This window comes from Chelonia mydas, chromosome 10 (genome assembly GCF_015237465.2).
Source record: "Chelonia mydas isolate rCheMyd1 chromosome 10, rCheMyd1.pri.v2, whole genome shotgun sequence".
Lineage (NCBI taxonomy): Eukaryota > Metazoa > Chordata > Testudines > Cheloniidae > Chelonia > Chelonia mydas.
This window is the reverse complement of record NC_051250.2, coordinates 9,857,190-9,882,705: the sequence shown is the minus strand read 5'-3', so window position 1 is coordinate 9,882,705 and position 25,516 is coordinate 9,857,190. Positions and strand designations below refer to the sequence as shown.

At 50.3% G+C, this 25,516-nt stretch overlaps 2 protein-coding genes across 12 annotated transcripts in view; one reads left to right on the top strand and one right to left on the bottom strand.

The window, feature by feature from the left end:
- The first annotated feature begins 12 nt into the window (after positions 1 to 12).
- Positions 13 to 20,299, top strand: AP5Z1 (adaptor related protein complex 5 subunit zeta 1). 7 transcript variants are annotated; one of them, XM_037910690.2, is made up of 18 exons: positions 2,787 to 3,228; positions 3,916 to 4,053; positions 4,498 to 4,662; positions 4,924 to 5,110; positions 7,675 to 7,819; positions 9,170 to 9,282; positions 9,878 to 10,046; positions 11,436 to 11,576; positions 12,230 to 12,267; positions 12,351 to 12,513; positions 13,006 to 13,184; positions 15,447 to 15,589; positions 17,008 to 17,157; positions 17,516 to 17,627; positions 18,173 to 18,270; positions 18,832 to 18,964; positions 19,145 to 19,359; positions 19,854 to 20,299. In XM_037910690.2, exons 3-18 carry the CDS (start codon positions 4,598 to 4,600, stop codon positions 20,122 to 20,124), a joined length of 2,322 nt encoding a protein of 773 aa, XP_037766618.1. In that variant the 5' UTR covers positions 2,787 to 3,228; positions 3,916 to 4,053; positions 4,498 to 4,597; the 3' UTR covers positions 20,125 to 20,299. The 7 variants fall into 7 exon arrangements, with proteins under 7 accessions (XP_043380485.1, XP_037766616.1, XP_037766617.1 ...); XM_037910688.2 differs by lacking the exons at positions 2,787 to 3,228; positions 4,498 to 4,662 and adding an exon at positions 350 to 1,910; XM_037910689.2 differs by lacking the exons at positions 2,787 to 3,228; positions 4,498 to 4,662 and adding an exon at positions 2,306 to 2,571.
- Positions 20,300 to 20,427: 128 nt separating this feature from the next.
- Positions 20,428 to 25,516, bottom strand: part of RADIL (Rap associating with DIL domain) — a 73,039-nt gene continuing 67,950 nt past the window's right edge. For all 5 annotated transcript variants that reach the window (XM_037910687.2, XM_043524546.1, XM_043524547.1 and 2 more), the window contains one exon: positions 20,428 to 24,340. In XM_037910687.2, the coding sequence (XP_037766615.1) occupies positions 24,232 to 24,340 (109 nt within the window). In that variant the 3' untranslated portion in view covers positions 20,428 to 24,231. The remainder of the gene's footprint in view (positions 24,341 to 25,516) is intronic.

Sequence of the window (25,516 nt, the reverse complement as noted above, 5' to 3'; positions counted from 1 at the left end):
AACTTGCTTTTAGGCCCAGTTTGTAATCAGTTGTGGTGTGGCTGACTCTAAACAGGATCTGTCTCTACGTGATTAATGTACAGTTAGTAACTGTGGCAGATAAGTGTTTCACTGCTAGCAGAGGCCTAGGCTTGCACGTTTGTCTTCTTTGTAACAGTTATTTTTCAGTGTGGTCAGAATCACCTAACCATGTCTATGGAACCAGAGAGGTTGACTGCGCCTGCCTTCCTTCCAGCTCTCCCTGCTGTAGGATATCCCAGAGGGCTTTGTTGCTCTGTGCTGCTCGTGCTATTTTGTGCACCTGTCTTCTAGGCACTCTGTCTCATGCTATAAACAGGCAGTGTGCATTTGGGGATGACAGAACCTAAATATTTCTCTCTCTCCATCCGCACCCTTGAATTGTGTGCAGAACATTAGGTATATGTTTGTACATCATCAGGGTTCAGAAAAATCCTAGCTATCAATTCAGCTCTGGTATTTGGAAGGTACTTTTGGGAAACAGTAGCTCACTATCATATTGTTGGTAATAAATAACCTGTCTCTCTTCTGCATCAGGATGGATAATCAGGATTAGCCCATCATCCCTCAAACTGGCTGTAGACTCAGGATCAAGTTTTCACTTATCCATCGGGATCTTCATCAGTTCTGTGCTAAACCATTTCAACTGCTGCTGTAAATGAGACAGCATATTGTGAAGCTTAGAAGTTATACGTGGGCTGAAAACATTTCCAGGTCCTCCCATTTTTAAGGCTAGATAGTTCTTATGCCCTGTTCTTCCCTTTGACACCTTATGTCCACTGCACCATCCCTATTCTAATTGCTCATTTTGGTTAACCAGGTCACTAGCTTTCACTTTCAGAATTTAATGTGAATGCCCATGAAGACCTCGGTGGACCTAAAGATGGATTCTCCCTGCCTAGTAGCCATAGTCTGGCTGGGTTTTTCATGTGTTAGAAATCCTGCCCAGATCAGCAAAAAATACTTAGCAGACAAAGTCTGTAGAGAGTTAGATCTGGGCACCTCCTTTAGCATCATCTTTTTTAAATACAGCATTGGACTCCTATTTTTAAAATATATTGGACAAGCTCCCCACTATATTACATTTGGAAAAAGCTGAACCTTTTGTCTCTAGGCCCTCTGTTTTCTGTGTGTCTGATTTATGCTCTACGATGACTGCGATAGCTACAGCAATGGAAATTTCTTGTTCCAAGAGCAGCATGAGCTGGCACATAGATGGCTAATGGAAACTGTTATTGATTAAGCTCTTTATGGAACTTTATACCAATGAATGGCTCAAGGCATTCAACTCCCAAAGGTAAAAGAACCAGCAAACTTTGCACGGTAATATCCCTTCCTGCTGAAAGACTCATGGTAATAAGTGCTGCTATAAAAGCTACAGGCTTTTTAGCAGTCAGAAAGGACGTTACTAGGAAGGAAACGTTAATGTCTCTTAACTTTTTGGAACCTATGAAGACAGCCTGCTGGGTAGCTATTTGTATCTTGGCCTTTTCAAAATATGTTATTTTCAAATGGGTCCCAGGGAAGGCGAAGAGCTTCTGCCAGTGTCACGTTTTCCAAAAATGAAACTGTAAAATCTCTGCTCCACAGCCACACTTCTACAGCTTGCTCAGGCACAGGACTGTGACGGTCTTTGTGAGAACCTGCCTTGGTCCTCTACGGGGTGGAGAGTGCCTCGCTGCCGTGCTTTGGCTTTGACTGTGAACGCAGTGGCGGCCTGAACTGCTAAAAGTTGAGAGTTGTGAGGAGGTCAATTCTCTTCAGCTGTACCTCCTTCCCCCCGCAGTGTGGCTGCTCACCTGCTACCCCTCTACCACCTCCATGGGCAGCTGCCCTTTTAAGATCCTGCAGCTACTGGTTCTTCCCAACTTTGCTTTGGGCGAAGGGTCTCGGTAAGTGCTTCGGTGGCTGCTGTGGCAGGCCCCCTGGTGCGTAAGTGATGCCTCTGCCTGTGGGCCCCACGCCGGTCCACCAAGGGCGGGGGCGCTATGGGGGCTGGGCGTTAATGATTATTCTTTTAATTAAAGCTCGTCATGGAACGAAACCTCCAGGAAAAGCTGGGTAACCCCTTCCCCGTAGCAGTGTTAACCCCTACAGCCCCCCCCCCCCTCCGGCCCTGGCAGGGGTTAAGTGGGGGCTGGGCCCCAAGGGAGGGCCCCTGTTCATCCTGGAGCGCCTAGCAACCTGAGGAGGCGCTACTGCGCGGGGGACTACTTCTCTTACCTCGCCTGCCCTCCGCGCGGCGGAAGGATACTGTGATGTTGCGCAGCTTGTGCGGAATGATCCATCAGAGCGCGACGATCACCGCGGGGGGGGAGGGGATGGCCGAGCGGCGGCTGCTGCCGGAACTGTTCGTGCGGCGGCAGCCGCGTTCCCCACGAGCCCCCCTCTGGCACGGACGCGCCTGCCGGAAGCGGCCGGGGAGGGAGCGGAGCCAGTGTGGCTCCTTCCTCCGCTGCCCTGGAGCCCGGTGGTGCCCATTGCCTAGCTTCGGCGCGGCGGCGGCGGCGGGATGTTCACGCCGGGGACGGAAAACTTCCTGCGGCAGGCCAGGTGGGGCGGGGGAGCCGGCTTAACCAGACCCTCGCTCCGCCAGAGACGCGGCCCCGTGTGGGGCTGGGGAAGAGGCTCAAGTCAGCCGGACGCCTGGGTTCCCGGGGTTGCGGGCCCCGCGTGGGGAGAGGGGCAGCCGGACGCCTGGGTTCCCGGGGTTGCGTGTCCCGTGTGGGGGGAGAGGCACCAGGACGCCTGGGTTCTTCGGGTTGCGTGCAGCAGGACACCTGGGTTCCGTGGAGAGCGGGGCAGTAGGACGCCTGGGTTCCTTGGCTTGCGTGCCCCGCTTGGGGAGAGAGGCACCAGGACACCTGGGTTCCTTGGGTTGCGTGCCCCGCGTGGAGAGAGGGGCAGCCGGACGCCTGGGTTGCGTGCCTGTCCCTGGATAGGTGCCTGGCTCTGCGCAGGGCAGTGATCGCTGTGGGCGGGCAGGCGGGGTTGTGTCTCGGTTGCTGAATTAAGCAACGCAGTTCCCGAGGCTGTGAGTGTTCCCTGCGCTTTGTGCTCCCACAGCGAGGGCTCCTCAGACACTGACCTCTGCAAACCCAGTGGGCAGGGGAGTGGTATTCTCCCCATGTCCTAGGCAGGAAGGCTGAGGCAGGGGTGTGAAGTGACTTGTCCAACTCTATCGCCGCTAGAAGGAGACATTTCAGACAGGTAGCTTTCTCTTGGAACTGGTCTCCACTTCCCCATTGCTGACCATAGGCAGTGGGAGCCCGGGTGCAGCTGAACGGTAACTAGAAACAATTCCAGGTTCAGCCTTCTCAGAAGCCCTCCTGAAACCTTGCTCCCAAGGATGCAACTAAAATACTGCGCTTTCAGAGGACTGCTGGGATACCAGCAGGATGATGTGTTCAGAGGAGAGTTGCAGACATCCTTGGGTCTCCCAAGCTTTGGCTTTGTTTTCATGCTGGCAAACGAAGGGATGACTGGCTTGTTTTGAGGAGATATTAAAGCTTTTTCCCACTTAAATTGCCAGTTTAGCAGCCATAGCTTTGAAGTGGTAGTAACTGTTTATTTCCTTTCTTTAAAGACACTTGCCATTTGAGAAAAGGCTTAGAAATTGGCTTCTTGAACTTGGAAAGCAAATAGAAACTGCATAGCACAAAAATAAAGGGGAAATGGTTTTAAAGGAACAAACATTTCAGACAGTTCAAATAACAGAAATAGGTTTGATACCAGTATTTTGTCTTTGAGGTTAACAGCAGTGGAATGTGGACTTCTCTGTAGGGGAAGGTATTGCCTCAGCACTCCCTTTCTCCTGTTTTCGTTTCTGTATGTTTCAGACCATGAAATTTTACTGGTTTAGCGTTTCCTAATTCCTGTGTTGCCCTTCTTCACTAGGGAGATCCAGGATGAAGAACTGCGGAGATTTAGTTCCCGAATCACAAGCCTTCTCCAGAATCATGACTTGGGAAATGATACCATTGACTGTTTACAGAGACTTTTCCTGATTGTTTCAGCCACAAAATATGGCCGGAAGTGAGTGAGAGGACATGTTAAGCCTTGTTATGTAGTCGCTGTAACAGGGTGTTGTCAAGAATCTGTTTCAGCATTCTGTAGATCAGTACTACTACAGATCTGCCCTACTTCCTTTTTGGATTGCATTTGCAGTGACCAAAAATAGTTAATAGATTTTTTGTATTTTAATGTATCTATCAATATGTTACTGTTCCCAGGGGTGAGTGCTATGCTCTTTTAAATCGATTACTCTCTATTATTATATAACATCTATATTTCTGCATCTTAATCATGAACAGTAAATCTTGTGAATGTGGAATCTGTGTGTGTGTGTATGTTTTAATTTTTGTCTTCTGTTTCTATAACAGAAAATATTTTCTTAGCTTGCTATTCAGTGTACTAATCCCAGCAGCTATGATTCTCTTAGAATATAAAATGTTGAAATTGAAGCTTGTGTTTCTCCAGTACACAGGAGATGCAACGCATTTTGTTCTTGACAGAACAGAAATAAAGGCTGGGTGACTGCAAAAAATTCCCTTTGCTGAAAACGCTGTGCTAGTTTCAGATGTTGAAATCCAGTCTGCTCTCTGTCCCCTTGCAAACTAGGGACCCTGTCCAGCTCCTCTTAAAGTAAGTGGGGAAAAAATCCCTCTGACTTCGTTAAGATTTGGATCAGGCCTTATTAAAGGAGTGAAATTCAGAGATGTTCAGACTGAAGAGGTTGAGTAATATGAGATTACTTAGGACCAGCCTCAAAGAAGACATCATATCAAGACTTTCAGATAGGAATATAAGTAAACATTCTTATCCTCTTGTTTTCTTTCAGTGATGCCTGAACGACTGGTTTTTGTTGGTTGATTTTTTTTTTTTTTTAATTTTTTTTTTTTGTAGGTTGGATGGCAAATTTGTAGAGCTGTTGCAGACAGTGCTGTGTTTGCCCAAGTGTCCTGAGCAGGTTCAGGCTCTGTGTGCTGCCATTTTGAGAGAGATGTCACCCAGCAATTATCTGATCCTATCCTGCGATGAAATCCAGGATGCAAAGCTCTTGAGTCTAGTGTCCTCCATCCTCTTGGCTCAGGTAGATGGACTGTGCTGTCAGGAATCTTGTCTAGACTTCATCACCCCTTCACTTAACTCAAGGGGAGTAAAATTTACTTACATGTGTTTAAATAAGAACAGAAGGAACTTCATGTAAATTAAGAACAGTTTATGCTTTGTTTGAAATCAAATGGCAAAGTTTTCTGTGTATTCAAGATTTGATAATGAGCTATTTAAAATCAAGGTGTGTGTAGCATGAGGGGATGAGAGCAGTGGGCTCTGTGACCTGGGGAGCGGGAAGGAACCTTTCAGTGCAAGCTCCTGTAATAGAGTTCAATCTATTGCTGCTCATGCCTACAAAGGAAAGGATTGAAAAGTGAATTTATTGTGGCTTCTCACCTCTTTGTGGTGCTGGTTTTTCATAACATGTAGAGATCTGCCTGGCCTAATTTTAAAGCCTGATCCAAGCACGGCTGATCCCAGCGCAACCTTAGAGTGTTGAGTTGTTGTCAGAATTGAACTAACCTGAACCTACACTTCCCCTGCAACCTGTGTAAGTGCTGCCACTGCGTCATCCTTGGGACTTGGCTTGTTGGTGGCTCCCCAAGCCATCCATCTCTTCTGCCCATGGTGGTGAGGGGTGGTCAGTAGCAGTTGCATGACATGCTCCTGCTGGCCATCCCCACCTTGCTGCGCTCTGTGCGCTGCAGAGTGAGAGGTGCTGCAACTCCTTGGCCCGCTCGTTCTGCAGTGTGCACAGAGCGCAGCAAGGTTTTGGTGGCTTGCAGTAACAGGCTAACCCCACGGGCAGGTGGCGGTGGTCAGAGATGACCCAAGCCCAGGGGGGAGGGGAGGGCTGTTTTCACTTGTAATCCGGTTCGGGTCGTCTTGTAAGGCTCTAACGTACCTTTACTAGGGAAAGTAACTTATTTATAAAGCACCCCTTCTTCCCCAGAAAGCAGTTGCATAGTTAAAATGTAATAATTCCAAAATCTAAAACCTTTCGCCTTGGCTTTTCGTCTGTGTATTTACCCTTGAATTAGAAACAGAACCATGATACGGTTTTTGCTCTGTTTTGATGTTGCTGAGGCGTTAATTTGGCAGATTTAATGCTGCTACTGCAACTCATTACAGCAGGTGGCACTAATGAGCAATGTCCCACTTGATGTAACGAAAGCGGGAACTATTCAGCAGAGCCCCTACAAAAGGGCCCTCCTGTCGTTGGTTCTTGGCTGTCAGCGTCTTGTCTTCCTCTAACTGCAAGGAAATGAGGTGGAAGTGAGTCACTCATTCCATTTGCCTACCTGTCATTGCAGCTGTCAGTCCCGCATACTTTGCCTGAGACTTACAGCTTTCCAGAGCTTGTAGCCTTACTGTTGCCTCCGAAAGAGGCAGCTGCAGCAACTTTCTTCCTTGGCTTCTCTGCCTCTTGCTCTTCTGTTTGTTGGGAGAGTAGACTGGCAGATGTGATTTTAGACATTGGACATTTCTAACAGGTGAAGGGCAGATCCTCTAAGTGGCATGTAAACTTGTTAAAAGCTGGAGATCTGCCATTGATTCATTTATGCTTCTCACTAGAAAGCAGGCAGGGCTCCTGGAGCTGCATGTCAGCAGCATGATGACATGGTTCCTTCAGTTCCCTTTGTGTCACAGCTTTGTAACCCAGGAGGAATGGCGTGTCCTCTTACCCTTTTCCTTTACTGTAGGTATCCCTAAATCATAAGCCTTCTCTTTAATGTGTTTCTTTGGTCCATCTGTGTGGGGAGGGGGGGAGGGTTCCCCAGTGCAGCTCCCTCACCTCCAGAAGGTTGAGTAGCTCACCACCGAATCGTTTACTTTTTCCTGAGTAGGACACACATCTGGTAACTAGTGGATGCCACAGGTTGATGTTGATTTACATCCTTCAGATCAAGAGGATGAGGCAGACAGCTGGGGAGACTGTCAGAGACTCTGAATACTTGAATGGGTTTTACTTTCTGCTGGCATGATGGCTTTGGAGGAGGAAGAGAACCATTTGATACCACTAGGGCAGCCTCTCAAAAGGTTTGGTATCTGCCTGTCATCCCAAAGGAGGGGTAATCTTTGTGGGAGACCCATCTCCCCTGACAATTCAGTCTAATTATGTATCTTAAACCACAGCAACCACTTCCAAACAGAGAGTGTTTTATTCTCCTTATAGGTACCGGCTAACTAGACATGTTGGAACACGTTTCATCAGTCTGACTCAAAGCCACAAGCCTTGCGTTTAACAATCGTATTGGCAAATTCACCACTAGGGATTATATGGAGTTGTTCGCTCTCTTGTTTGCCTCTCCATCCACGCTGGATGAATGTAGCATTGTATTTGGGGGGTGTCCGCTAGAGCCACTTTTGGCAAATAAATTCACTTTCAATTGTGGCTGTCTCCAAACTCGTTGCTTCATCCAATGTTTTCTCCATTGGGAACTGTGGCTTCAGCTTGTAGAAGAGATCTGTGGACTATGGTAAAATAGATGCACTCAGCACCAGAGCAGAGATGCCTTCATGTAAGCGTTTGTAAGGCTGAGATCATTAAAAGCTCAGTTGTAAATGGTCAGCTTCTTTTAATCTTTGCTTCATTTTAAGGGAAATAAAAAGGCTCAGGTGTTAGCAGTGGGGCAGCGTGTTGTAAAAGTCCTGGAAGGGCGACTGCCTGAGGATCAGAGTTCACGGCACTTTCTTCCTCTACTCTCCAAGATCATCAGTCTATCGCCAGCAAACCTAACTGAAGGTAAATGCAGGAGGGTCCTAGAGAGAATGCCAAAGGGTCCCACAGAGATGGAACAGATCTGTCATACAGCATGGTGATAAAGAAGGGTCTTTGAAGGCTTAGACCAAGAGTATGACTTGGGATATTTGCAAATTGCCATTGTAAATGGCACCTATATCCCAGGGAAAGTGAAACTCTGATCCATTGAGGAGAGGTACCTTATTTGTTCGATGCCCTCAAGTGTGCTAGGCACCTCACAGGACAGAAAGACATTGGCTGCTTAGGGCAGAGAGATCCTTGCTATATGTATGTGCCTAGCACTGGGGCCTCTGAGTGTGATTGCAATATAAATATGTACCCTGAGGAGCTTGGGGTGGGGGCGGAAAAGCTTACGTGGCTCCACAGTTTGTGTGTCTCTATTTAGTGAGTAAAGAAGAACAGCCAGTTCACTTTTCATAGGTTTCCTGCCAGAAGTGAGATTTGGAGTGGCAGAGAATTTGAAAGGTGGGGGTGGTGAAATTTCAGGGGGAGGTGATGGCCCAATGAATAGGCTTTGGGAGAGCACTCCGGTCATGGGGGGGCCCGATGGAAAAAGGTGCAGAAATACTCTTATGAAAAGGAGATGCTGCACTGTGCTGAGACGAGGTTCAGGAGTTTGCTCAGAGATTCGCACTCCTTGGACAGAGGCGGGGAGGCTTGAAGGAGGATGCTGGAATGGAATATTTGCCTTTGCCTAGGATTCAGCACCACTTCCCCGGGCTTCTGCAACATTCAATAGGATAAAACTGTATAGGGGATATACATTTTCATGCTATAGGGCTCAGACTAATCACAACTCCCTGATTAGGGGAAAAACATCCCCCACAAACTGGTTATTCCATTATTGTCCACTACATCTCACCTTCTGATACTATCCATCTGATAGCTGCTGTTGGAGACCGGACTTGGGAATAGATGTACCATTGGGCTGATCTATATTACAAATCCCAGGTGTCTGCTCACTTTCTGACTTCAGTCTGAAGAACTGTGCAGAACATTGATGAGATTAAATGTAGCATTGAACAGGAGTGGGGGGGAAAGGCCGGGGGTGGGAATGGTATACGGAGCTGTGAATGGAATAAAAAAGATACTGGTCTTTGAGCAGGTGTAAAAGTAGAAGAACTGGGGGGGGCGTGAAAATCACCTACAGAGTTTGACTGAGGGAATCCCTTTGCTCTGAGAGTTGCTAAGAGCTGGACTATAGTTCTGCTGGCAGCCTTGGGCTAGGTTTAAAGTGTACCAGTTTGGGAGCAGTTTTTAGTGACTAGTGTGCTGCAGAGGCCCCTTGCTGTGATGAGTCTAAACCTTACCTGCATTTCTTTCCATCTGTAGATCAGACCAATCTGGTCAATAAAAGGATGGTGGACTGGCTGAGATATGCAAGTGTTCAGCAAGGAGTTGCACTGCCCTCTGGAGGCTTCTTCTCCAATCCCAGGACAAGGCAGGTGAGCGATCAATTCCAGAGACTCTCACAAAGGACCTGGACCATGTCGTGTTACCGCCCCACCCTTTAAAGCTCCTGAGCACAGATCATTTTTAGGAAAGGTGGTCTAGAAATGCTGCTGTTCTTAGCCAGGTGGCCAGCCAGTGGGTGCAGCAGTCAGGCACCTTGGGGATCAGAGTTTGGATTTCAAACTCCTAGGCTAATGGGAGTACAGAGACCGAAGGTTTAGCCCCAGGGAGAGGTGGAAGAGAGCATCTTGCAGATTTTGGTGACCACACGGATATGTGTTGAGGGCCATTTATCTTGAAATGGAAGGTTGCTGAAGGTGACTTTTGAGGGAGATGGGAAATAAAAGGATTTTGAGGACCCCTCCCATGGAAAAAGACGTGCACCTTCCCAGCCTGGGCCTCTGGTTGTTATGGAGGCTTTCTGTTTGTCTATATGTATGTATGTAAGTAACTTCTACATACATGTAAACATACAAACATGTTCAGTGACTCAATTCATGTGTTTGGTGAACTCTACTTCCCCTCTCCCCAACAATCTGTACCTCAGGAAGTCCCACCACTTCACCCAATTTATCTTCTACCTCCCAGCCTGGCCCTATCACAGAGGTCGATGGTGCAGTCGCCACAGACTTCTTCACAGTGCTCTCAGTTGGTCAGTATTACACAGAGGACCAGTGGCTCAACATGCAGGCCTTTTCCATGCTGCGCAAGTGGCTGCTGTGCTATGGGAGCGAGGGGGCAAACAGACCTAATTCAGGTACTGGCTTGGTGGGTTGGGTGGTGTATTACATCCCAAGTGGGAGGTGTTTCCTGATCTAGTCCTGAAAGGGCATCTGGTGGCTTCACCATGAAACCACCATTTGGCTCAGTATGTTTGGCACTAGCTCCCCAGTTGCTGCCTGAGTTGGTTCAACAGAGGGTTGTGGGTTGGAATTGAGGGGCATTGGCAGTGCATGGAGATCCCTGAATTCAATAGCAGGGGATGCCAGGGCTACGACTGTTGTGACGGAAATGTCACAGCAAGCCTGCTGAATGACCATGGTCTGACATTCCAGAATGAACCATTTACGTGGGCCCTCAGGTTTCTGGAAAAATCCCTCCAGGCTTCACAGAAAAAGAAATGAAGGGCAGGCGGGGAGATAGCATCCCCTTAGGTGCTGTTGTAATATTCCCACACTCCAACAGAATGTTCCCCTTGGACTGGAATCAGATACGACTTTCCCTCTGTGACATACCAGGATACAATCCAGACCAATGAGTAGCTATGTCACCCTGCCCTGCAACCTTGGGTGTCCTTTATAATGCCTTGCTGCTGTAGCCTCCAGCCTGGACTGCTCCCAAACAGCCTCCAGCATGTAAAACACTCCCAGCTGTGTCTGTGTGTGTGTGTGCTGCAGTCAACCAGCCATACCTTGGTTCTGACTACCTTTGGTTATGCTCCAGGGTGACCCCAACACACCCCCAGTCCCAGATCTTTCCCCAGAAATGTATATCCTCTACTGCCCAGCCCTCTCCTGGGCAGTACAAATATGTTAAGTCCATTATTCCTTTAAGGGAGTAATATGCACATAACTTGTTACCCCAAATGGAGTTATCCTGACACTTCAGTTTGAACTCACTGGATTAGATAAAACAGTAAAACAAGTTTAAACAGGGGCATTTCGGACTTTTATGCCTCATTACTGGTACTCACTTAAAATCTCTCTCTTTGTAGTTGTTAAACTTCCTTTGTTTTTCCTCTCTGCTTGCTGACTCTGCTTACTGTTTAAATGCAAATTAAGGAAAGCACGTATTCCTTCCTTTGCGTAGGACAGACCTGACTTCTGGCTGGGCAGGGCGGTGGGGTTCGGAATATGTGCTGATAACAGCATTCAGGGGAGTCTGATAACTTCACAAACAACGTTGCCAGACATATTTTCCCAGGACAATACTGACCAGCAAATTATGAGTTTTCAGACAATCGCTTACAGGCATGCTTTGTACAAAGATTATTACCATAGTGTGAAGGGTGTGAATAGAGGGGTGTATTCCATTGTACCTTCTCTTCCCCCATGGTGAGCTGGGCAGTTTGTAGAGCCTCGTTCATATGTGAAACTCTCTAACAGTACCATGCAGTGTGTGATCTGTGATGATCTCTTCTCTGCAGATGACAAATCAGAGGTAGATGGGTCTATCATGTCCATGGTCTCTGCTACCTCCACCTCCAGTCGCCTGCTTCCCCCAAAGGAGCGTCTAAGAGAGAAGGCTTTTGAATACTGCCAGCGTCTTATCGAACAAAGCAACCGGCGTGAGTTGTGGTCTGAATATGTAGGACTCTCGTCAGAGTCCCTCAGTGTCATTCTTAACAATCATCTCGATCAGTATCCTGCTGGGTCGAGGGCACAGTCTCCCCACAGTTCTGAGACTAGGCCCAAGAATCTATTCAAGCCGCCTGCTAGACCATGGCTCTGCTCTGGCTTTGAGTCACTAACTGACTCCCTAGTGTCTGGGGAAGCGGACGAAGGGGTCTGAGCTGAGTCTCCCTAGAGAGATTAGCTGGGGGTGGGAGAAGTTGCTTGCTAGCTCTCAAACATCACCTGGTTCTAGTGCCAGACTCTGTGTTCTACTTCCTGCTGTTGATTTGGGTTTTTGGAAACTGTAGACACTGGGGTGTGGATTCTCTTGACTGTAACTGCTCAGAACTACGTGAGTTAGGAGGGTCCATGGCTCTTCCCCTCCATCCTTTAATTCTGGGCTGTCTTGTAGAGGGCTGCTGTGTGCTCAGTAAGGATGCACTGAGAGGGCTCAGTTCATCACATTGGTAAAGGCTGAAGGGAGAGCTTCCACTGATCTAATAATGGACTTGACAGCATTAAGCCATTCCCAGTAGAGCCCATGCCAATACCAGCAGTATTGCCCAGCGTGGACTAGGGGACTGAGTGTGATTTGTTTATCTGTTAGGGGCCCTGAAGAAACCAGATGGGGACCTGCAAAAAGCCGTAAGTACAAAAGAGGCAGGGGGGAGGGTTGTGGTGGTGGAGTTGTTTGCACAGTTCTGATCTTGCTGTACTTTCTTGTGCAGTGTCTCATTGAGGCTGTCACTATCATGGATATTATCTGCAGGCAGGACTCCAACTATGTGTACCGGACGCTCTCCTGCCTGAAGATCTTGCATGGCAGAATCAGTGGGGACCTTGCTTATGCCAGGGCACTGCTGCCCATTGCTCAGTTCTTCCTGAACCACAGTAAGCTGACAGTGCACGCATGCTCTCCTCTCTAGAGCTGCTCAGACAAGGATTGCTGGGATGTTGCTTCTGTCGCGCCCTCTTCCCCCAGCCTCCATAAGCTTTGGGAGTCTCTGCGGTACCGGTGTGCTCACTCAGGCCTCTGTTTGAGTGGCAGGATTGGATCACTAGGCACTGAAATACTCTTCCTCTCCATGGCTTCCTACTACTACTCTAGCTTTGACCATATGCTAGGCTAGTGTATCTAACACTGTACTGTCTCAGCAGTGCTGAACCTGCTTTCTTTCTCTCTGCCTCCCCAGCAGCAGGTGCTGCTTGTATGGCTTTGAATATGCTCTTAGCTGGGCAGCCCAGTGCTGGAGATCCAGGAGTTGCACTGCCCTCTCCTATTGCTCTTGGTCTTGATGTTACAAAAGCTGCTCTGTAAAATCTCCAGCCCTTGAAGGGTGGCTGCTGGGTGGGCCGAGTTCCTGAGTGGGCCTTCCTTCCCAGGTGAGACAGCAGCGGTGGATTCGGAGGCAGTTTACAAGCACTTGTTCACCAGGATTCCTGCTCAGCTCTTCCACAGCCCAATGATGGCCTTTGAGTTTATCCAGTTCTGCAGGGACAACATCCAGTTCTTCAGAGAGAACATCAGCATCTTCAGACGGAGCTTCCCAAACCTCTTCAAGGTATGGGGGCTGGGGCTGGTTCAAGCACTGCTCTTCACGCACTTCATGTGTCCTTGGAATGAAAGCCCCTAATGCTCAAGGGGGTGGCTGTACAAGTGGTGCCCAAAGTGGTGCCCAAACTTTTCCTGTTGCACTCCCCCTTACCAGTAATGGAATCTGTCTGCGCCCCCTCTCTATGACTGCACAGTTGGCTCAGCAGAGGAGCTGGGAATCGGGGAGGAGCCGGGACTAGAGGTGGAGCTGGCCTGGGGGCGAAACGGGGTGGGGTGGAGTGGAGCTGTGGCTGGGGTGGAGTGGGGCTGGGGCAAGAGCTGAGCTGGGGGTGGAGTGGAGCTGCAGCTTGGGCCAGAGCTGAGCTAGGAGTGGAGTGACTCCTGGGGGAATTCTGCCTCACTGTGTATGTGCAGAATTCATGGCCCCCGCAGATTTCCTTTTTTCCCCGCAGAAAAATTACTTCTGATGGGGAAGCTGCAAGAGCAGTGTAGGCAGGTTAATTTGGGCGCTCAGAGTAGCTGGTAGGGACGTAAATCACCATCGGGGCGGGGCAGGGCAGTCATGCCTGTGAGAGAGAGAGAGAGAGAGAGACTCTGTCCCTCTTGCTCACTATTGCGACATGCTCGGCATGGAGGGGCAGGGCTTTGGGATGTTTCTAATGAGGTAAGTGTGGGGCAGGCTCTGTCCCTCAGGCAAAGCAGCATGTAGCAGCTTGCCTGCTTAATGAATTGTTCCCATTGTTCTTAGTGAATTCCCCTCAAGATTATAAAAAAGGTGTAAAAATTTTAAGGCTCCTTTATGTTGCCAGAGTGATGTAAAGGAGCCTTATTATAAAGAACAGTATGACCTTATTAAAATGCTTATGGTGCTTTAGTGCTTAGAACTGGTCTAAATTTTTGGACTGAAAAAATTTCCTATCAAAATGTGCTCCATGAACTGTTTGCTACTGACCTTTCTGGAGATGGTCAGTAGCCAATATACATTGTGAGTTTGAGTCCCCAGCCCTCACTTGCTCTTCCGTTGCCTATGATGTAACACTGAGCATATGGCTGCATATATTTGTTGACTAATAACTAGAAGTGAAGGGTCAATACTAGCTACATTACTATTAGACAAAGGAGGTTTGGGGATTTCCTCCAGTGCTCCCCACTGCCATTCTCCATCCATTGTACTATAGTTTAAATAAATTACCAAAATAATTGAAACTAGCATGATTATATTAATTATTTTAACAAATAAAACATGGAGAATTTTGCTGAATTTTAAAATATTTGTGTGCAGAATTTTTAATTTTTTGGCGCAGAACTCCCCCCAGGAGTATGGAGTGGAGCTGCAGCCTGGGCCAGAGCTGAGCCGGGGTGGAGCAGGGGCTGGAGCGGAGCTGTGGCTGGGTAATGCTCCGGCCGGGCCCCACTGTGTGCTATCCCGAACATTTCTCCACGCACCCATGGGGAGGGCACACCCCACAGTTTGGGGCCCATTGCCATACATGTATCACTGACAGGCTGAGGTGTGGAAAGACTCACGAGCAGAGTTTAAAGTATGTTTGTGGTGGGGGATTAGTTCTGGATATGTTTACATGGTTCGTCAGGGCATGAAAGGCTGTGAGTAGCATCTGTGATCCGGAGGCGTCTGGGTGTGTAATACGGCAGTTGGGGGTGGGCAAGGGAGTAAGGACTTGGCAACCAAACTGTAGCAGAAAGGGTGTAAATGGGCTCTATCCCAGGGAAATGACTGTCTTGTGGGATGGAGTATTTCCTAGTTTGTCCACAGCACCCTTTAATTCCTTCACTGGAGTCTGACAACACCCCGGGCAGCAGGGCCTGGTTGGGGTGGGAGTTAATTCTTCTGCATTAAGGCTTAGGGACTCAAAATTGCTAGTTCTGAGATCCACCCCAGTGCAGGTGGCCGCTGGGAGCTCCTGTGGCATCCTTGCAAATCCCCTTTGTGGAGGCTGTGAGGTCAATCCAGTTCTGTGCTGGGCCAGCCTGAGCGCCTTTAGAAGCAAATTCTCCATGCGGTGAAACTTGCTGTGTTGGTTTGTGAGAGACTTGGATCATCCGCTTCTAAATGTTTCACTCTGGCTGTGGGGTCTCAGAGCTGAACTGCCCTGGCATTCCACAGTTCTGTGCATTTTGTTCCTCTCCCTTTGCCCCTGTAACATGCTTTTGCCTTCTCTGAGGTGGAAGAATCCAGCCCAGTTGGGGGGAAGAGAAGCAGACCTACTGCTAGCTGCTTGTGAAAGTCTCTGCCTGTTTTTCCCTGCAGCTCCTAGCATGGAATAGCCCAGCCTTGATTTCTGAGTTCATGGACCTTCTGCCACCTCTGCTTGGTGCAGACACAGCCATCGAGATCTTTCACTTGCTGCTTGACCTGCCATGTTTGGCGGCTGCTCTGGACATCCAGCTGAGGTGATATCACCTTCCCCTCCTCTCACTTTTTAGCAGAGCGTTGACATGGGGCAGTGTCCTTACCCACTCTTTGACCCAGAACTAACTGCTTGAAATGCCTGCCCCACACCCAAAGAACACCCAAGACTGCATCAGTTCAGAGCAGCAGCTACCTTAGCTGGATTTATATGGGGCTGTGAAAGTACCTGACCAATAATGTTTGTAGTTCTGCTGCATGTGCAAAGATAGGGACAGTCAGGTCTCATGCTTCTGGGCAGTAGGCTGACTGTTGTTAGGGGTCAGGAAGGAATTTCCCTCCCTTCCCCCATGTCCACCTCTGAGCAATTGGTAGATGTCCATCCCTCTGGAGCACATGGTATTGGCCACTGGCAGAGAGAGGATGCCAGAATTGGTGGTCTCGGTTAGCCAGTCTTACATTTAGGCTCGGAAGGATTCAATTTTTATTGGTAAATGTTGATTTCATCATACGTACAAACTGGTGAAAAAAATATTTCCATCGATGATGATCAAAATTTACATATAGGCAAGGTCAGAAAAATGCCGCTTGATTAGAGTTTGATTTAAGGATATTTACTGTGTATATTTTGTGTTTTGACAGTTATAAAGCGTTAACTTTTTGAGCCTCCAACATATCATTCAGTAATTATTATCTGACACCCACCCCGATAATTTCCTGCAACTGTGAAAATTTGAATGGATAAAAAATAAAAACAAAACAAAAACAAAAAAACCTTAAAACTAAACATTGATATTATCCATGTCAATTATTAGAAAATAAAAATTCTGCCAGGCCTGCTTATGTCCGGCCCTGTTGCCCTTGTTAACTTCTCAGGCAGACATGAAGTTCAGATTCTCTCCCGGGAGGGTCATGTGAGAGTGGAAGGGAAGACGAGCGTGACTGGCTTCTGCAGAGAGGGAGCTAGGGCTCACTACCCCACACATGCCCTGGGGATCCGCGGAGTGTAGAAGCACTTCCGGGAAGGCTTAGCACGGAGACTCGCACTGGAGCTGTCCGCTGGCAGAGGGGACTTTGGTCATTATGGAGCACTGGGTTTGCTGGGCCTGGAGTCGCCCTTTTGGACATTGCCAGGGCATGCTGCTGAGCCAGCTGGAGAGAGAGCTGGGAGAGTAGCCTCATGCCTAGCTCCTGAGGGAGGGTGCAGTCTGCCTGAGCTCCCGTCTGTTACCCAGCATTTCTTATACGCAGATTCCTGCTTTTTAACCCTGTTGCTGTTCTTGTTCTGAAGGCCCAAGAACCATTTCACTGTTGGAAACTATTTGAAAGAAACCTAAAACTTTCTGGGGGGTTGATCAGCTATTGGGGCCCTTCAGCCTTGACATTCCTCTAACTGCGACCTAGCCAATTTGCTGCTGTGTTCCCATTACTTTTCAGTCGTTTTGTGTGTGTCCGTTACTAGATCTGCCTCTGCTCCCATCTCTGAGAGAGCCACCTGGGATCCTGCTGCAAAGCCAGCCAGCTGCCTGGAGGCCTTCCGCCACCCGCTCTACAGAAGCACCTTTCAGTATCTCCTCCGCATTGAGACCGCCCCCAGAGACCCCCCTGAGCGGTACGAGGCTGCAGCCAGTGTCGGGTTCAGCTGCATGGGGATGCTGTGACTCCCCATCCCACAGCTGCCTGAGGGCTGTGGGATCCAGGAGGAGGAAGCAGCACTGCAGGCAGGGTTCTGTGCAGAGGAAGAGCTGGGGTTGCTGTGCAAGACTCGTGTGTCCGCTCCCAGGCTGGCTCCTGTGTACTGGCTCCTGAGTACAGTCACAGCTGGAATGTGGCACACGTCTCCCTCTCCTCTTCGGTTTTGCAAGGTGTTCAAAAGCTGAACGACTTAAGGAGAAAAAGGGCGGGGCTGGGAAGCCGGGATTCTTCAGGGAAGCTGCTTTGATGGTGATATTGGGGTCTGTTGTCAACAGGTTGGCTCCTCTTCGCCAGCTGCTGGGGTCCATGGCCAACTGTCCACGGGTTGTGCAGTGTGCAGACACCATCCCTGTCTTACTGCGGCTCTACTTCGGCGTGGTGGCAGAGGTAGGGCTCCCTGCAGACAGCTAACTGGGGAGTTCCCATCCTGTGTGTCGCTGTCTCTGATGTTCCCTTTGTCATGGGAAGAATATCCATGGGAACCAAAGGGTTAAACTTCCTCTGGCTTGGGTTCTGGCTCCCTCCGGGACGGTGCCCTCTTCCCTTTGCTCTGGGCCTTAATGGGGGGTGAAAATACCCAGGACCCTGAGTGGGTGTATGAATCTGTAAAGGAAATTCCTGGGATTGTGGGGGGTGTTTCTCTAGGGAGTGAACCTCTAGGAACAGGTGGTGACTGGGCAGGCCCTTTTCGTGGAAAAGGGCCCTTACTGCAGTAGCTCAGCATTATTTGAAACCCTTGCCAGGCTGCTACCAGCAGCATCCGCTGACCAGTGAGGCCTCTCCAAGCGTGGGCAGCAGGAGGACAAGGCTCCTCCCCAGCACCCTGTGTCACTCAGATCAGGCTGCCAGGCTCCTCCACAAATCCCCTCTGGGTTTGGCTGGAGTGGCTGGGGGCTGTGGTGGTGCTGAAGGAAATGCTTCTCCATCTCCAGTTTGCAGACGGCCCCCTGATAAACCAGCTGGTGTTGGTGCTGCTGGAGAGGAGTGAGCAGCTCTACGAGATCCCGGCGTTTAAGGCTGATGTCCATAGGTGAGTATGGGCACCTCTGAGAAGGGGAGAGAATGGATAGAATTGCCAGGAGGAGGATTACACAGCACACCGCCCCGGTCCGGCTTTCCAAAGGTAGCCGGGGACCAGCCTTGGCACAATCCCTGCATGGCCTGTCTTCGGAGGGCACAGTGACATGGTGCCCTGCGGTTGGCACGCTTGGAGTGAAATCAACAGCTCCCTCTCTTTGGTCAAGAAAACCATGTGGGTCACAGGCACATGGACACCAGAGTACTGGGGCTGAGCCCTCTGGACAAACAGCTGCAGGGACTGGAGCCACTGGACATTGCGGTCAGGGCTTTGGTGTCATGCACACCCTGATCACAGCACATCTGCAGCCACTGTCCCGCACTGAGGCATTTGTTTGCCATTCGCACATGGGCACTCACTGGTAGTCACTGTGCAGACTCCTGTCTGGGGGCAGGCTCCTCCCTTACTAGTGGGCCATTGGGGTTGCCTAATCTGGTGAGCAGCCTGCTCTGATCTCTGTGGGTGCCAGGCAGTTGGTTCCTGAGCTATTGCCCTCTCCCTTCTTCCTGGCAGAGTGCTGAGCTCCCAGCTGGTGCTTCTGTGTAAGCTGCACCCCTCCCTGGTAGTGGAACTGTCCAAGGAGCTTCTGGAGTTTTCAGGAACCGTCAGCAACATCCGGAACAAAGAGGATATCTTCACCTACGTGGTAAGGAGGAGCCTGCCTGCCTCTGATACCCTACCTTGGCCCCCTCTGCAGGCTACCAGAGGACTCTCTTCACAAACTTCCTCTTGTCTTCTCTACCTCTGGTACAAACTAATCTCATCTGTCACTTCCTTAGACTGTTCTCCAAGGGGTCTGTATACCTCTCTGCCTGTCTTGCTGCAGGTCTGGGCTATTGGAGAGTACATGTCTGTGTCATACGACAAAAGGTGCACCGTGGAGCAAATCAACAAGTTCTTTGAAGCCCTGGAGGCCATGCTGTTTGAAATCACGCAACTCCGGCCCTCGGCCAGCATCCCCAAGTACTCGCCCCGTCTCATCACGGTTCTCATGACAACGCTGACCAAACTGGCATCGCGCAGCCAAGATTTGATTCCCAGGTGTGAAACCGGGCAGCAGGTCAGGGTTGAGTGTGCAGTTCAGCCAGGTTACCAAGCAAATGTTTATTGCTGTATTCCTGTTGGCTAAATAGCCTTAATGAAAAACCCGGGAATTGAAACAAGACAAACTGTGAAAGCAATAGAAAAGTGTGTTTGGGGGAGCCCAAATTGCAGCCAGGCAACCAGTTTGTGCATGTTTCTGGGTAGTGTTTAGAGAGACTCGTGTAGTGTAGGCAGTGTGTAATCCCAGCCACTCCCAGTAGGAGGCACTGAAGGGAGTGAGGGGGTAGTGTTACCATTGAGGAAGCTCACAGCTTTACCCGGCAGGTGTTGGTGATGGAGGGGATGTGGTTCGGGCTGGAGGGTGCTTTCACCTCTAGGCTCTATCTAGGAAGTGATTTAAGAGTAGTGGTTTTGAGGCAGGAGCTTTATGAATCTAGAGCTGTTCTCTTGAAGCTCCTGCTGGCTCAAGGCTGTGTCCTTCCCTCTTGCAGGATGTCCCTGTTCCTGTCCAAGATGAGAGCGTTTGTTCAGAGCCCTGCCATGGCCTCGGTGTACAGTGAGGAAGACAGTGAGGAGATCCTGACCCGGGCTGCTGAGCTGATGAACCTGTTGAAAATGCCCAGTGTGGCTCAGTTTGTGCTGACGCCATCAGCAGAGGTTGCCAGCCCACGGTTCCACCGAGACACTAACGTGTCCCTGCCTCTCGCCATGAAGACGGCTAGCCGGCTTTTAGAAAGGGGGACTGGCTTCGTGCCAGGGTGAGGTGATGGCATTTCTGAGTGTCCACTGCATAGCTCTGACTGACGAGACCTGGCTGGCTCTGTGCTGTATTTTGACTAACCTGCTGCTAAACGGAATATGGGGAAGGAGGAGGGATGAGGCTCTGCTCCAAGCTGCACCTTCCTGGAAATGGGCAATAAATGGCGGAAAAGAGGAATAACCAGAGCTGACGGTTTCTGTCTTCGAGCCTGACCATGTGGTTTGTTTCTTTCCTCTCATGGGTGGCTGTTCTGCCCTCGGCCCCTGCAGCAGGAAGTGTTTCCACTGACTCCCCTCGGTGTTCCTGCTGTGGGACTCGGGTCCGGGCCCGCCCGGGGAGACCAGTGACATCACCCCCATGAGGCAGGAGCAGCACGCACCCCAAACAGACAACCTGATGCTACAGGGGAAGGGCGCTGGCTAGTGTATGTGAATTGGGGTTTTCCAAGAAAGCTTAGCCAAAGGCCCAGCCTGCCTGAGGGGCGTCTGCTGGAGGGGCCCAGCCTGCTTCCCTTCGCAGCTCATGGCAGCAGCCAAAGGAGCTCTGGGCTGGAAGGTTCTGAAAATCCAGGGGGCCGTCTCCAAAGCAAGTCCCTTGCGGGGCGCTTTGCCCTGTCCTACCAATCAGCTGTTACTTGTCGCCTTTTCCTTCTCCGTTGCTCTGACTGCATTGTGACTCCTCCTGCTGTTCCCCCACCACCTGTGCTCTCTCTGCCTGTAACAGGTGCTTGGAGCAGGAAGCCAAGTCCTGTAGCCAGGAAATGGCGGGAAGTGTAGGCAACCTGTGGGGATGATTTAGGTAAGCGAGGGCCTGCCTCTGCTCCCTTTTTGTTCTAAAGTTCAGTTGAACCTGGCAAGGCCCAAACAGGCTCCAAACCACAGCCACCAGAATGGAGCTTAGGGAGGTTTTATTGGATCCAGTTTATTTTTCACACCGCGAACAACTCCTTGAACATAGCAGCCCTGTCACAGGTGGGCCCTGATCTTTGTTCCATGTCTGCACTAGACTATATACATTGTAGAGATGTACAGTATTAACAAGAGAGGGGAGTGGTCATGCCCCTTTCTGCTGCTGGCAGAGAGCATGTGCCCTCTAGAGGCCTCTGACTTTGCACGCAGGCAATAGGAATATTTAGCGCTAACTATAATATTAGTGAAAGACAATTGGGGGCTGATTGCTTGGTGCTTCCCATCCAGTTATGGAGGCTGGTCACTTCTCCTGTGGGGTGAATTATGCTATTCTCCTTATGGGTTGCAGGGGGGGGCCTGCAAAGCTGGAGAGCAGTATGTTTGGCTTGCTTTGGTACTGCTGAATCAAGCCATAGCTGGGCCTGCTTTGTCATGTTGCAAACTCAGGCTCTTGCTCCCTGGGCTGGGACAAGTGTGGCTGTAGGGGGGATATACCATGATCTCCTGGAGGCTCAAGGGCAGTTCTTGTGCCTGTCTCTGAAGCCCTCAGCTGGCAGGGGCATGGAGTGGGATGGTGGGGGGGATCCCAGGGCTCAATGGAGGAAGGTCAAGCTAATGTTCACAGTTCTTTTGACTGTTAATAAGGCAGCCAGAGCCTTGAGCTGCCTTCGTGTGGTTACCTTCTTCTGTTACAATTAAAGGGTATCTCCAGTCGCTGCTGTGCAGATGGCCTAGCCCAGCTGTTCTGAGTATGCCACAGTACAGAAGCCAGGCACTAGCCTTGAGTGGTTATTTCTGTCAGCCTGGAGAGCTTGCAATGTGGGTTTAGATGCCTTGTCCATGAGGCTGCACAGAACCCTGCGGTGTGGTGGGTGGGCTAATGCTGCACTTCCACCTTACAGTGATTAGTTTGAGGTTTTTCCACTGACTTCAAAGTGCAGGAGTAAGAGGGGAGGGTTTTCTCCCTCTGCGCTTGCTAAATCCCACACACAGCTCATCTACACTAGCCCAGAAGAATATACTTGCAATTAAACCAGTTCCCCCCAGGGTAGAGCAGGCACACTGTTGGCAGGAGAGAGCTGAGTGATGTGTGTGCACTCTTGGGAATAAGCTGTTAAAGCTGTGACTGACTTTCCAAAAAGGGGGATGTCTGTTTCAAGGCCAGGCGTTGTTTAACATCATCAGCATGGCAGTAGCAGGCACTGCTGAGCAGCTGAGGTATGCAGAAGATGGGATGGGGCATGGGAGACAGAATCAGGTCCATGGAGCAACTCCCCAGCTCTGCCTGTCTGTTTCAGCAGGGGCTACACTTTTTAAAACTACCCCTGATTTGGCATCCACACTCAACTACCCGCAGAGCTACATACCTGCTGGGGCCTGCAACCTGGTGACTAGCCATCTAACTGCTGCCATTTGCACTTAGTCAGATCCAGCTGCAAAAGTAGCAGTGCCTTCAAAAGTATGCCCCTAGCTCTATGTGGGGGAGGTTTGACTTCTTCACTTACTAATGAGCTGCAGGCTGCCTGCTAAGGATTTATGGCTTATTCCATAACCCCCCTCCTGCCCCCTTTTTTTGGTCCTATATGACTACAGGGGTGTTAACAGGCCCCTTCACCTTGAATGGTTAGAATAAGAGGCAAATACTTATGCTAAACTGTCTGTTCGATCTTGGAGTTAGCAGTGCCCCTCCCAGACCTGAAGCAGAGCTCGGTGTAGCTCAAAAACTTGTCTCTTTCTCTCTCACCAATGGTAGTTGGTCCAGTAAAAAAGATTACAGCCCCAGCCGTGTCCGTCTCAGAGCCTGGGCTTGCCCCTGCAGCGGATAAGGCATCACCCATGCAGCCAATGAGAACACGTAAGAGCAGCCATTCTGCCTGGGTTGCAGCCATGTCTCCATTTTGTGAAACTGTCAGCGCAGGTTGTTCCCCTGGGAGTACTTTACCAAAGCAAGAGGTCATATTAGTTCACCTTGGCTGGGGGCTTCGCTTTCAGGTGTGGGCTTCACAGGGTGACAGCCTCTCCCCAGGACAACGTCGCTGAAAGCGGTTGAAGGGTCAGCTTTAGAGAAGGTTGAAAAGTAGATTCCCCCGTGCAGTAGGGCCAATGCTAGAGCCAGGGAGCAGCCCATGCGGTGGTGATGAGGAAAGGAGAAGGACCCTTCCAGCGATGCCCTCTTGCCAAGCCTGGGAGCGGTGGTTATACAACTGCAGCTGCTCTCACGCTGTTTTCTCTTTGCTGAAGCCACTTTCCAGCCCCAGGGCAGGGCCCGGAGGTGGGGGTCCTAGCCTACCAGCAGCAAGGCACTACACTAGGGCAGGGTGAACTGACTGTCAGGCCCTGGAGGAAGTGAATGTAACGCTCACATCCGTTCCACCATGACAGCCCATTGCATCAGCTTATGCTGCTAAAGCCTGTCCCTGTAAAAGTCATTTCCTGCACCCCGGTTGTTCTGTATTTATTAGTACTTCAGACACCCCCACCCTCAGGAATCCAGCTTGACAGGCCAGAGGGTGATATTCTGCTGCCACCTTTCACAGCCCAGGAACCTGAGTTTGTTCCAGCAAAGCAGCTGTTTGGGGTTTGTAATAAATGTTCCCTGGCAGTTCTGGCCTACGTTAACTGTAATTGTTATGTTAATCACTAGGTGCTCAAAATCTCCCAGGTGCCAGTGCTAGGTAACTCAATAATTGCAACAGCAGCCCTTAGGGCCCCCACTGCCAGTCAGGCACCAGCCCTGCCATGCCCTCTGAGTGCAGAGGAATGGAATAGCTTGTTCCTAACCTCGGTTGAGCCAAAGAGAACTTTGCCTGGAATGGGATCTGTCCTCTGCAAAGAGGAGTGGGGGTGGGCAGGTAAGTAGGGGGCTATGGAAACCCCATGCTCAGGCTGGCAGGGGGAATGACGTCAGCTGTAAAATGAGCCCATGCGATACACCTGTGAGCGGAGGGGTGTTTGGATTGTAAAGTCCCCTCCCTCGCTCGCTCAGCAGTGTCCCCCCGGACCCTGGCAGAGCAGAACAGAGATACCCAACGGTCTGAAAAGCAAATTGAGAACAGTTCTTTAGTCCTGGAATGGTGCAATTTCACACTGGATCCTCCGTGTTCCAGGTACGGTCTCTGCCCACCACCAGCTTTCGTGTAGTTGGCCTTGACGGCAGCTTCGTTTGCAGGGGGCTACGGCCAGGCCCTTGCAACGTGAGCGTTAAGAGGACGATGGTGAGCTGGAGCTGATTTTCTTGGCTATTTCCATGTCAGACTTGGCAACCAGAAACCGCAGCTTCTTCCCTCCAGCCCGGATAAGCTCCACTGCACTGGAGAGACCACACAACAGGAACAGAGAGGTTAACGCCATGGCCCCAGGCTCACTACCCAGAGCAGCGGCTGGCTGGTGTGACACACTGAGGAGCCCTCTAGTCAGCTCTTGCGGAGCACGGGTTGGGCTGGCAGTCCTGTTGGAGGCTCTCCCCCTGCTCCATCCCCCACTCGCCCTTGGCACAGCAAGTGCTAGGCAGGCTTTAGAGACAAGGTCCCAAGAGCCAGGCTTTTTGGTTGCAGCTGCTTCACTGCATTCCTCTGGGTAGTTGCTGTTGATGTTTACTTGCTGGGTGGGGGTTTACAGTTACTCATCTCCCCCACTGCACTAACCTCCTCCAGCTCCCTAGCAATCAGGTTCTGTCCTGTCTCCCCCTTACACTTGCTGTCCAGCTCTTTGATCACATCAAAGAAAGCCAGGAGGGGCTGAAGCTTTAATTTACTTGTCCCCTGGAAGCATTAAGTGAGTTTGGAGCTGGGCTACAGCCAGGTGCTTGCCCTCAGGGTGATACTCAACACTAGGCTGTTCCTTGCTCCCCTTGCAAGATGCCATTCTCCTCCCCTGAGAGCTGCATCACTGACCGAGATGCACACACCATCTGCATAGTCAGTGCTACCAGCAGAGGTTATTTCTCCTCTGGAATTGCTTGTAATCCCATGAGGGTCGCAGACCGCACAGAGCAACATCACTTATAAGAAACAAGCATTTCCTGCAATGCCCAGAGCTGTTCTAGTCAAAGTAACATCCCCTGTAGCCAGGGCTTTCTAAGGGCCAGGCCAATGACAGAGGCTGCTGCTCCTTCCAACTGAATGGACCTGGGCTACAGTTCAAAGAAACACCACTTGAGGGATTATCTTGAAAGGGTCATACTACCTGGCGTGGTGGTGGACAGGGATGGAGTGTGTACTGCTCTAGCAGGTGGACTCCAGGGCAGGGAAATACCTGCCCATTCTGGCAGGAGAGCACTGATCTTTTCACCAGACACACGCTTTTTGCCAGCAGTAGCTATTTGAAACTCCTGGCTCCCTGGCTCTCTCACAAACTTTCGTTGTTGGTGCCACTTTGCTAGCCACATGGCGGCTCTCCTGCCTTCCCTGTGGTACAGAACGCTCCCTTCTGTGTACTAAGCACATGGCTACTAGCCCAGGCATCACCAGGAGCAAGAGGACCTCGG

Bases quoted from the DNA above. Each gene is read 5' to 3' on its own strand.
- AP5Z1 (XM_037910688.2), top strand. From the start codon at position 1,840: ATGGGCAGCTGCCCTTTTAAGATCCTGCAGCTACTGGTTCTTCCCAAC. The intron at 13,185-15,446 runs GTATGGGGGCTG...TTTTCCCTGCAG, and splicing joins GCTTCCCAAACCTCTTCAAG to CTCCTAGCATGGAATAGCCC. The intron at 18,965-19,144 runs GTAAGGAGGAGC...GTCTTGCTGCAG, and splicing joins AGGATATCTTCACCTACGTG to GTCTGGGCTATTGGAGAGTA.